Below are 12590 nucleotides of genomic sequence, written 5' to 3'. Positions count from 1 at the left end.
CAGTGTGTTGGCAGTGAGTTGGCAGTGTGATGGCAGTGTGTTGGCAGTGTGTTGGCAGTGTGTTGGCAGTGTGATGGCAGTGTGTTGGCAGTGTGATGGCAGTGTGATGGCAGTGTGATAGCAGTGTGTTGGCAGTGTGATGGCAGTGAGTTGGCAGTGTGATGGCAGTGTGTTGGCAGTGTAATAGCAGTGTGATAGCAGTGTGTTGGCAGTGTGATGGCAGTGTGTTGGCAGTGTGTTGGCAGTGTGATGGCAGTGTGTTGGCAGTGTGATGGCAGTGTGTTGGCAGTGTGATGGCAGTGTGATGGCAGTGTGTTGGCAGTGTGATAGCAGTGTGATAGCAGTGTGTTGGCAGTGTGTTGGCAGTGTGATGGCAGTGTGATGGCAGTGTGATAGCAGTGTGTTGGCTGTGTGATAGCAGTGTGTTGGCAGTGTGATATCAGTGTGTTGGCAGTGTGATAGCAGTGTGTTGGCAGTGTGATATCAGTGTGTTGGCAGTGTGTTGGCAGTGTGATGGCAGTGTGATATCAGTGTGTTGGCAGTGTGATGGCAGTGTGATATCAGTGTGTTGGCAGTGTGTTGGCAGTGTGATAGCAGTGAGTTGGCAGTGTGATGGCAGTGTGTTGGCAGTGTAATAGCAGTGTGATGGCAGTGTGTTGGCAGTGTGATAGCAGTGTGTTGGCAGTGTGATAGCAGTGTGTTGGCAGTGTGTTGGCAGTGTGATAGCAGTGTGTTGGCAGTGTGTTGGCAGTGTGATATCAGTGTGTTGGCAGTGTGTTGGCAGTGTGATAGCAGTGTGTTGGCAGTGTGTTGGCAGTGTGATGGCAGTGTGTTGGCAGTGTGATTGCAGTGTGTTGGCAGTGTGATGGCAGTGTGATGGCAGTGTGTTGGCAGTGTTATAGCAGTGTGTTGGCAGTGTGTTGGCAGTGTGATGGCAGTGTGATAGCAGTATGTTGGCAGTGTGATGGCAGTGTGTTGGCAGTGTGATGGCAGTGTGATAGCAGTATGTTGGCAGTGTGATGGCAGTGTGTTGGCAGTGTGATGGCAGTATGTTGGCAGTGTGATGGCAGTGTGTTGGCAGTGTGTTGGCAGTGTGTTGGCAGTGTGATGGCAGTGTGATGGCAGTGTGTTGGCAGTGTTATAGCAGTGTGTTGGCAGTGTGTTGGCAGTGTGATGGCAGTGTGATAGCAGTATGTTGGCAGTGTGATGGCAGTGTGTTGGCAGTGTGATGGCAGTGTGATAGCAGTATGTTGGCAGTGTGATGGCAGTGTGTTGGCAGTGTGATGGCAGTATGTTGGCAGTGTGATGGCAGTGTGTTGGCAGTGTGATGGCAGTGTGATAGCAGTATGTTGGCAGTGTGATGGCAGTGTGTTGGCAGTGTGATGGCAGTATGTTGGCAGTGTGATGGCAGTGTGTTGGCAGTGTGTTGGCAGTGTGATGGCAGTGTATTGGCAGTGTGATAGCAGTGTGTTGGCAGTGTGATGGCAGTGTGTTGGCAGTGTGATGGCAGTGTGTTGGCAGTGTGATAGCAGTGTGTTGGCAGTGTGATGGCAATGTGTTGGCAGTGTGATGGCAGTGTGTTGGCAGTGTGATAGCAGTGTGTTGGCAGTGTGATGGCAGTGTGTTGGCAGTGTGATGGCAGTGTGTTGGCAGTGTGATAGCAGTGTGTTGGCAGTGTGATGGCAGTGTGTTGGCAGTGTGATGGCAGTGTGTTGGCAGTGTGATAGCAGTGTGATATCAGTGTGTTGGCAGTGTGTTGGCAGTGTGATAGCAGTGTGTTGGCAGTGTGTTGGCAGTGTGATGGCAGTGTGTTGGCAGTGTGATTGCAGTGTGTTGGCAGTGTGATGGCAGTGTGATGGCAGTGTGTTGGCAGTGTTATAGCAGTGTGTTGGCAGTGTGTTGGCAGTGTGATGGCAGTGTGATAGCAGTATGTTGGCAGTGTGATGGCAGTGTGTTGGCAGTGTGATGGCAGTGTGATAGCAGTATGTTGGCAGTGTGATGGCAGTGTGTTGGCAGTGTGATGGCAGTATGTTGGCAGTGTGATGGCAGTGTGTTGGCAGTGTGTTGGCAGTGTGATGGCAGTGTATTGGCAGTGTGATAGCAGTGTGATAGCAGTGTGTTGGCAGTGTGTTGGCAGTGTGATGGCAGTGTGTTGGCAGTGTGATGGCAGTGTGTTGGCAGTGTGATGGCAGTGTGTTGGCAGTGTGATGGCAGTATGATGGCAGTGTGTTGGCAGTGTGATGGCAGTGTGATGGCAGTGTGTTGGCAGTGTGATGGCAGTGTATTGGCAGTGTGATAGCAGTGTGATAGCAGTGTGTTGGCAGTGTGTTGGCAGTGTGATGGCAGTGTGTTGGCAGTGTGATGGCAGTGTGTTGGCAGTGTGTTGGCAGTGTGATGGCAGTGTGTTGGCAGTGTGATGGCAGTGTGATGGCAGTGTGTTGGCAGTGTGATGGCAGTGTGTTGGCAGTGTGATAGCAGTGTGTTGGCAGTGTGATATCAGTGTGTTGGCAGTGTGTTGGCAGTGTGATAGCAGTGAGTTGGCAGTGTGATGGCAGTGTGTTGGCAGTGTAATAGCAGTGTGATGGCAGTGTGTTGGCAGTGTGTTGGCAGTGTGATAGCAGTGTGTTGGCAGTGTGTTGGCAGTGTGATAGCAGTGTGTTGGCAGTGTGTTGGCAGTGTGATATCAGTGTGGCGGCAGTGTGTTGGCAGTGTGATAGCAGTGTGTTGGCAGTGTGTTGGCAGTGTGATGGCAGTGTGTTGGCAGTGTGATTGCAGTGTGTTGGCAGTGTGATGGCAGTGTGATGGCAGTGTGTTGGCAGTGTTATAGCAGTGTGTTGGCAGTGTGTTGGCAGTGTGATGGCAGTGTGATAGCAGTATGTTGGCAGTGTGATGGCAGTGTGTTGGCAGTGTGATGGCAGTGTGATAGCAGTATGTTGGCAGTGTGATGGCAGTGTGTTGGCAGTGTGATGGCAGTATGTTGGCAGTGTGATGGCAGTGTGTTGGCAGTGTGTTGGCAGTGTGTTGGCAGTGTGATGGCAGTGTGATGGCAGTGTGTTGGCAGTGTGATAGCAGTGTGTTGGCAGTGTGATGGCAGTGTGTTGGCAGTGTGATGGCAGTGTGTTGGCAGTGTGATAGCAGTGTGTTGGCAGTGTGATGGCAGTGTGTTGGCAGTGTGATAGCAGTGTGTTGGCAGTGTGTTGGCAGTGTGATGGCAGTGTGATAGCAATATGTTGGCAGTGTGATGGCAGTGTGTTGGCAGTGTGATGGCAGTGTGATAGCAGTATGTTGGCAGTGTGATGGCAGTGTGTTGGCAGTGTGATGGCAGTATGTTGGCAGTGTGATGGCAGTGTGTTGGCAGTGTGTTGGCAGTGTGATGGCAGTGTATTGGCAGTGTGATAGCAGTGTGTTGGCAGTGTGATGGCAGTGTGTTGGCAGTGTGATGGCAGTGTGTTGGCAGTGTGATAGCAGTGTGTTGGCAGTGTGATGGCAGTGTGTTGGCAGTGTGATGGCAGTGTGTTGGCAGTGTGATAGCAGTGTGTTGGCAGTGTGATGGCAGTGTGTTGGCAGTGTGATGGCAGTGTGTTGGCAGTGTGATAGCAGTGTGTTGGCAGTGTGATGGCAGTGTGTTGGCAGTGTGATGGCAGTGTGTTGGCAGTGTGATAGCAGTGTGATATCAGTGTGTTGGCAGTGTGTTGGCAGTGTGATAGCAGTGTGTTGGCAGTGTGTTGGCAGTGTGATGGCAGTGTGTTGGCAGTGTGATTGCAGTGTGTTGGCAGTGTGATGGCAGTGTGATGGCAGTGTGTTGGCAGTGTTATAGCAGTGTGTTGGCAGTGTGTTGGCAGTGTGATGGCAGTGTGATAGCAGTATGTTGGCAGTGTGATGGCAGTGTGTTGGCAGTGTGATGGCAGTGTGATAGCAGTATGTTGGCAGTGTGATGGCAGTGTGTTGGCAGTGTGATGGCAGTATGTTGGCAGTGTGATGGCAGTGTGTTGGCAGTGTGTTGGCAGTGTGATGGCAGTGTATTGGCAGTGTGATAGCAGTGTGATAGCAGTGTGTTGGCAGTGTGTTGGCAGTGTGATGGCAGTGTGTTGGCAGTGTGATGGCAGTGTGTTGGCAGTGTGATGGCAGTGTGTTGGCAGTGTGATGGCAGTGTGATGGCAGTGTGTTGGCAGTGTGATGGCAGTGTGTTGGCAGTGTGATAGCAGTGTGTTGGCTGTGTGTCATCTTCATGCAGGCCATGTCCTGGGTTACACGTCACCTTGGTCAAACAGCTGGCGTCAATTCCTTCAGCTCTCTACTCACCCGGCCTCCCTCTCCCCCAGTCCCCTCTCCCTTTAGCATGTTTGTGACCTGGCTTTCTGCATGTCTCAGAGTGGTAACAAACACGTGTAGCAGCTATGCAGTCCTTGCCTTGTTCTCCATGCATGACCTGCTGCTTATCACAGCCTGCTGGCCTCTCTCTCACAGCCTGCTGGCCTCTCTCTCACAGCCTGCTGGCCTCTCTCTCTCAGCCTGCCAGCCTCTCTCTCTCAGCCTGCCAGCCTCTCTCTCACAGCCTGCTGGCCTCTCTCTCTCAGCCTGTTATCCTCTCTCTCACAGCCTGCTGTCCTCTCTCTCACAGCCTGCTGGCCTCTCTCTCACAGCCTGCTGTCCTCTCTCTCACAGCCTGCTGGCCTCTCTCTCACAGCCTGCTGGCCTCGTTCTCACAGCCTGCCGGCCTCTCTCTCACAGCCTGCTGGCCTCTCTCTCACAGCCTGCTGGCCTCTCTCTCACAGCCTGCTGGCCTCTCTTTCACAGCCTGCTGGCCTCTCTCTCACAGCCTGCTGGCCTCTCTCTCTCAGCCTGCCAGCCTCTCTCTCTCAGCCTGCTGGCCTCTCTCTCACAGCCTGCTGGCCTCTCTCTCACAGCCTGCTGGTCTCTCTCTCACAGCCTGCTGGCCTCTCTCTCTCAGCCTGCCAGCCTCTCTCTCTCAGCCTGCCGCCCTCTCTCTCTCAGCCTGCCAGCCTCTCTCTCACAGCCTGCTGGCCTCTCTCTCTCAGCCTGTTAGCCTCTCTCTCACAGCCTGCTGGCCTCTCTCTCACAGCCTGCTGGCCTCTCTCTCACAGCCTGCTGGCCTCGTTCTCACAGCCTGCCGTTCTCTCTCTCTCAGCCTGCTGGCTTCTTTCTCACAGCCTACTGGCCTCTCTCTCAGCCTGCTGGCCTCTCTCTCAGCCTGCTGACCTCTCTCTCAGCCTGCTGGCTTCTTTCTCACAGCCTGCTGGCCTCTCCCTCAGCCTGCTAGCCTCCCTCTCTAAGCCTGCTGTCCTCTCTCTCAGCCTGCTTTGCCTCTCTCTCAGTCTGCTGGCCTCTCTCTCAGCCTGCTGGCCTCTCTCTCAGCCTGCTGGCCTCTCTCTCAGCCTAGTAGCTGTCTCAGCCTGCTGTCCTCTCTCTCAGCCTGCTGGCCTCTCTCTCAGTCTGCTGGCCTCTCTCACAGCCCAGTCCACTAACCCGGCACAGAGCCTCGTACCTCCTAATGCAGGTCGTATCTCCTGTCCTCACACAGACACGTGCACACACATGCACACACTCTCTGAGGTGGGTGTGATGACAAATGGCACTCTGTCCAGCCCTTAAGCACAGCTCTCCCTTGTACAACCCCTGACCTCTCAGCAAAGTGCTGTAACAGAAAGGTTACAGCCCATCAATCAGACTCCATCAATCACCCTGCTACCCCCCGGTCTGTCACAAAGCTTTACCCTCTCTCTCTCTCTCTGACGGACAGCTTCAGGAACACAAACACTCCTCCAGCCCCCGGCCTCCGCCTTTACAGTCCCAGCCCCTCCACTCCTGCCTGCCTGGCCGTATCACCCTCACCCCTACATAAAGGCCATAACAGCCATAATATAGCAGCTCCTCTCATCCATGTAAGGTGCAGCTCTGCTCCTGTCCACTCCTCCTAAGTAGGCTCTGTGGCTCTGTCTGGCCCCCGGACTCCATCTCATCCCTCAGTGCAACATCTACTGCAACATCAGCACCCACACATGGTTCCTGACAGGTCAGGACGGACTCTAGGACCCAGCAGACTGGTGACAGTCAGTCACAGAGACTCCACCACCATCACCATTATAGTCCAACTGGATGCTGATTGGACAATGTGTGACTCGAGCCTCAAAAGCTTTCCCTGTTATTGTCTATCAGTCCCTTCATTCTCCAGAGTAGTGCTCCTGTACTTATGTTAATACTGCTGAGTGTTCATTTTCCCTGGTTGTTTCATTCTAGTTACTGTAAAGTACAGCAAGATAACAGAGCCTGCTGCTTTACATGTTCCTGGAGACACTGGGCCTAATGTCAAATATTCCCCCGGTGTCTGACGACAAGGAGGCCTGCTTGGTGGAGTTAATTGTTGGAGTGGGGTGATGATAAAAAGGCGCAGTAGAGTAGAAGTCAGGGTGCTCTTTGGGCCATCTTCTACAATTACACAGGGAAACGTACTATTAATTATCAATGTCCCTGGCAGGCAGAGGAGAGGAGCAGGAGAGGAACGAGAGGACTGTTCTGTGTGTCAGAGGGCCAACAGTACAGTTAAACATGGATGAGGACTGTTAATAACACCAGGGATGGAAGAGAGAGGAGGGGGAGGTAAAGGAGGTAAAGGAGGCTGATGATAGAGAAAGGTTATAATATATTTAAACACAGAGTCAATTCCTCATCAGGATGTGTTGTGGGAGATCAGAGTGGGTGGGTGGTTGTGTGTGTGTGTTCTGTGTTCGCTCTATACACGCAGAAGAGAACAGCAAGGCCCAGCACAGCCTAACACTGCCTGTTACTCAAAGCTAGTCAAATAAAGAGGTGTCCACCAGCGTAAATGATGTGAATTTATGACATAATTCACGGTCGGAAACTCCGTTTCCAGGATGGGAACTATGGTGGTATAAATAAGAGTAAATAATGTTACCGTGGAAATAACATCAACACTGTTGACACTTAATTCCATGTGTCAGACACAAACAAATACATTGATAGGACAGGTTGGTATATGCTACTTATCATGAATATAATCACTGACATCATTTCTCCATTTACAAAAGTTACTTCTTATTGACATTCATATCCACATTCCTCTCTCTCTCTCTCTCTCTCTCTCTCTCTCTCTATCTCTCTCTCTCTCTCTCAGCACATGCAGAACAAGCCCTCAAATCAACCCTACTTCGTTCTATTGGAGTGTGTGAATGTGCCGACAGATACCAACACATTAGCATCACATTCACAGCGGAGACCAGAGGAGTGCATGTTGTCTTAATTGGCCCGCTAAAAGGCAATTATTAGTCAACATTAATATTCCATCGTCTGGCTCAAATAGCTTCTGAAAGGTGCAAAGTTTTCCAAACTGCCATCCGGCAGCTTGTAATATTAAAGATCTATCCAACTCTCAACATGGGGGGGTGGTTTTCTAATGGGTTCAGTAGGGATTCCTGGTACTCAGCACGAGCCACAAATATCTCAAATGAAGAACATTAGACTGTGGAGTGAAGCCTACAAAATATAAGGCACAGTGTGGCTTTTTCTGTGAAGAGATGTTATTTTTGTGGTTATTTCTTGGAAGACGTCAACATCTCGCTTACCTTGTTTTAGGGGACGTCGTTAGCCATTCCTCATGCTTTTCAAACGTTATCAAGTAAGCTGCGATTTCCTGTGAGGGAGAAGAGAGGGAGGGAGGGAGGGAGGGAGGGAGGGAGGGAGGGAGGGAGGGAGGGAGGGAGGGGAGGGAGGGAGGGAGGGAGAGAGAAGGAAAGGCTTAGATATGTCATCTTCAGTCACCTGGAGCTAGTGTTTCTAATACATTGTGGAGAGCACGGTTCATTGACCTTCAGACAGGACAACACACAGCACAAACACAGAGGGAGTAAAGAGAGGAGATACTGTAGGTTCCATGCTCCTAAAGGACCAGCCAGGTAAATGGAGATTGGGTAAAGTATGACACAGTAGACAGACAGAGACAAGAGATGCAACACACAGCAGCAGAGGTCAGATCCTATTTGAGACCATCTTAGTTAAGCAGGTTTTGATCAACCTCTCCTTCGAAGACTTCAAGGTGCTTCTCACACAGATTGACATCGCCAGCGTTTCACATTCAGAGAGCGGCTTTTCATTTTTCTTGGTCCGATCCTCCCCCCAAACCCCTTTGATCTGCCCTTGACACCCATCTATGTAGAAATCCACTCTTTAGCCCAGGACTAATCAGCACACACCACTCACACAGTACATTGCCATGTACTGGAACTAGGCTAACTAGTATGTGGATACTATAAAGTCCTCTACATGTGCAGTAAAGGAGATGCTATGAAGTACAGTGAAGGAGATGCTACAGCTACTATAGATAGATGTACACTGAACAAAAATATAAACTCAACATGTAGAACGTAAAGGTCCCATGTTTCATGAGCTGAAATAAAATATCCCAGAAATGTTCCATACGCACAAAAAGCTTATTTCTCTCAGATTTTGTGCACAAATATGTTTACATCCCTGTTAGTGAGCATTTATCCTTTGCCAAGATAATCCATCCACCTGACAGGTGTGGCATATCAAGAAGCTGATTAAACAGCATGATCCTTACACAGGTGCACCTTGTGCTGGGGACAATAAAAGGCCACTCTAAAATGAGCAGTTTTGTCACACAACACAATGCCACAGATGTCTCAAGTTTTGGGGGAGTGTGCAGTTGGCATGCTGACTGCAGGAATCTTCACCAGAGCTGTTTCCAGATCCTTTAATGTTCATTTCTCTAATAAGCCGCCTCCGGTGTTGTTTTAAAGAATTTGGCAGTACGTCCAACATGCCTCGCAACCGCAGACCACGTGTAACCACGCCAGCCTAGGGCCTCCACATCTGGCTTCTTCACCTGCAGGATCATCTGAGACCAGCCACCCGGACAGCTGATGAAACTGTGGGTTTGCACAACCAAAGAATTTCTGCACAAACTGTCAGAAACCATGTAAGGGAAGCTCATCTGCTCGTCATCCTCACCAGGGTCTTAACCTGACTGCAGTTCGGCTTCAGTGGGGAAATGCTCACATTCTCTGGCCACTGGCACGCTGGAGAAGTGTGCTCCTCACGGATGAATCCCACTTTCAACTGTACCAGGTAGATGGTAGACAGCGTGTATGGCGTCGGGTTGATTAGTGGTTTGCTGATGTCAACGGTTTGCTGATGTCCGAGTGCCCCATGGTGGTGGTGGGGTTATGGTATGGGCAGACATAAGCTACAAACAACAAACACAATTGCAGTTTATCGATGGCAATTTGAATGTACAGAGATACCATGACGAGATCCTGAGGCCCATTGTCATGCCATTTTTCCGCCACCATCACCTCATGTTTCACCATGATAATGCACAGCCCCACGTCGCAAGGATGTGTACACAATTCCTGGAAGCTGAAAATGTCCCAGTTCTTCCATGGCCTTTATACTCACCAGACATGTCACCCATTGAGCATGTTTGGGATGCTCTGGATTAACGTGTATGACAGCATGTTGCAGTTCCGCCAATATCCAGCAACTTCGCACAGCCATTGAGGAGGAGTGGGACAACATTCCACAGGCCACAATCAACAGCATGATCACCTCTATATGAAGGAGATGTGTCGTGCTGCATGAGGTGGTCACACCAGATACTGACTGGTTTTCTGATCCAAAACGTTATCTGTGACCAACAGATGCATATCTGTATTCCCAGTGATGTGAAATCCATAGATTAGGACCTAATGAATTGACTGATTTCCTTATATGAACCGTAACTCAGTAAAATCTTCGAAATTGTTGCATGTTGCGTTTCTATTTTTGTTCAGTGTAGATAATTGAGATACTATAGGGGCTGTCATGTTTTCAATGATCACAGTGGCTCTTGTGTCAGTCAGAGTATAAAGGCATAGCAGGCCAGGCTACCCACCCATTCTCACACCAAACTAATGGGCAGCACTTTGGATGCTGCCAGACAACCTCATGATTACCAGTGACAGCCAGCAATTCATCCCTCAGCTAGAGCATTTGTCAGCTACTCAGACAGAGAGACAGACAGACAGACAGACAGACAGACAGACAGACAGACAGACAGACAGACAGACAGACAGACAGACAGACAGACAGACAGACAGACAGACAGACAGCTAGATGAGGAGGCATGGAGGAGAGACCTGGTGTCATCTCCTACAATAATATCATCTTTCGATATCTAGGGATGTGTGTGTGTCTCTGTGTGGTGTGTGTGTTCACGTTGGTGTGTGAACAAAACTTTATGTGTATATGGGCTATGTTTACACAATATGTCCCTTCATGTGTGCTGCTACTTGTCCTGTCCACACGGGGAAATAACGTCAACAATAACGGGAGAAGCAACAACGGAAATCGCAGCAACAAGAGATAATATCAGCTGAATAAATCCCCATTCACATACAGAATAATCCCACAGTGTCGGAGAGAGTACACACGCACAAACACACACACTCGCATAAAGACACACACACACACACACACACACACACACACACACACGCACAAACACACACACACTCGCATAAAGACACACACACACACACACACACACACACACACACACACACACACACACACACACACACACACACACACACACACACACACACACACTATGCCCAGTGTGATAAACATCTATGGCTAGGAGCTGAGAAGCAGCCTCCCCCTGGTCCTGTGTCCTGGATGAGTGTGTCATGATGAGTGTGTCCTGGATGAGTGTGTCCTGGATGAGTGTGTCATGATGAGTGTGTCCTGGATGAGTGTGTCATGATGAGTGTGTCCTGGATGAGTGTGTCCTGGATGAGTGTGTCATGATGAGTGTGTCCTGGATGAGTGTGTCATGATGAGTGTGTCCTGGATGAGTGTGTCATGATGAGTGTGTCCTGGATGAGTGTGTCCTGGATGAGTGTGTCATGATGAGTGTGTCCTGGATGAGTGTGTCCTGGATGAGTGTGTCATGATGAGTGTGTCCTGGATGAGTGTGTCCTGGATGAGTGTGTCATGATGAGTGTGTCCTGGATGAGTGTGTCATGATGAGTGTGTCCTGGATGAGTGTGTCATGATGAGTGTGTCATGATGAGTGTGTCCTGGATGAGTGTGTCATGGATGAGTGTGTCCTGGATGAGTGTGTCCTGGATGAGTGTGTCATGATGAGTGTGTCCTGGATGAGTGTGTCCTGGATGAGTGTGTCATGATGAGTGTGTCCTGGATGAGTGTGTCATGATGGGTGTGTCCTGGATGAGTGTGTCATGATGAGTGTGTCATGATGAGTGTGTCCTGGATGAGTGTGTCCTGGATGAGTGTGTCATGATGAGTGTGTCATGATGAGTGTGTCCTGGATGAGTGTGTCCTGGATGAGTGTGTCCTGGATGAGTGTGTCATGATGAGTGTGTCCTGGATGAGTGTGTCATGATGAGTGTGTCCTGGATGAGTGTGTCATGATGAGTGTGTCATGATGAGTGTGTCATGATGAGTGTGTCCTGGATGAGTGTGTCCTGGATGAGTGTGTCATGATGAGTGTGTCCTGGATGAGTGTGTCATGATGAGTGTGTCCTGGATGAGTGTGTCATGATGAGTGTGTCCTGGATGAGTGTGTCCTGGATGAGTGTGTCCTGGATGAGTGTGTCCTGGATGAGTGTGTCATGATGAGTGTGTCCTGGATGAGTGTGTCCTGGATGAGTGTGTCCTGGATGAGTGTGTCCTGGCAGAGACTAATCCTGGCTGAGCCTGCCCAAGGGGCTGCTGGGGGAACCAGGGTGAGGAAGGAGCCAAGGTGAGGAGGGATCTCAGGCTGGCAGGGGTCCCGCTGGGGAGCGAGGGAGCATGACATGGCTTCCAGGTGCAGACTGGGAGATAATAAAGCGTCGATTAACTTCCTGTCTCCCTGCCATAATGACCGGAGGGGAGGAAGCCATGGCCACAGCATGACAAGGTGGGGGCTAGAGCTGTTGTCTGTTCACTCCAGCAAGTAGTTTAGGATTGAATTAGGAAAAGGGTACAATAACATGAAGAGAAATATCAACCTACAGTGGTGTAAAGCTTTTTGGAGTTACTGAGCTAAATATGGACATTCAGGACCCTGAGACTAGAAGCATATGGAGCACAAAGAGAACAGAGAGGATGGTCCATTTACTGTGCCAACCAAAACTACACTGTTGTGGCTAAGTAAATACAGTATCTGAGTGGAATATTCACATAATGGTAACAAGCATCTGTCTCCTCAGCTAAGATATAGGAGAAAGACTACAGTGCAGGGATGGATACAACTAGACCAGTGTTTTGTGCAGCACCATCACCAACAAAAAATGTACTTTCCTGCATATATTACGAAATAAATTAGAATAAAAGGGTGACTACTAGATTCATTTCCTCCCTCCCTCCTAAAAGAGGCAGATGCTGTTGTTCCTCCCTCCCTCCTAAAAGAGGCAGATGCTGTTGGGAGGAGTGTTCATTTCCTCCCTCCCTCCTAAAAGAGGCAGATGCTGTTGGGAGGAGTGTTCATTTCCTCCCTCCCTCCTAAAAGAGGCAGATGCTGTTGTTCCTCCCTCCCTCCTAAAAGA

At 50.0% G+C, this 12590-nt stretch overlaps 1 protein-coding gene across 3 annotated transcripts in view; it reads right to left on the bottom strand.

Annotated features, from left to right (window-relative positions):
* The window catches only part of LOC106572392 (calmodulin-binding transcription activator 1), a 607623-nt gene that overhangs the window by 362458 nt on the left and 232575 nt on the right, over nucleotides 1-12590 (bottom strand). For all 3 annotated transcript variants that reach the window (XM_014146509.3, XM_014146505.3, XM_014146510.3), the window contains one exon: nucleotides 7602-7669. In XM_014146509.3, the coding sequence (XP_014001984.3) occupies nucleotides 7602-7669 (68 nt within the window). The remainder of the gene's footprint in view (nucleotides 1-7601; nucleotides 7670-12590) is intronic.

The sequence above is a fragment of the Salmo salar genome, chromosome 15 (assembly GCF_965601325.2).
Source record: "Salmo salar chromosome 15, fSalSal1, whole genome shotgun sequence".
NCBI classification, from domain to species: domain Eukaryota; kingdom Metazoa; phylum Chordata; class Actinopteri; order Salmoniformes; family Salmonidae; genus Salmo; species Salmo salar.
This window is presented reverse-complemented; position numbering and strand designations above follow the sequence as displayed.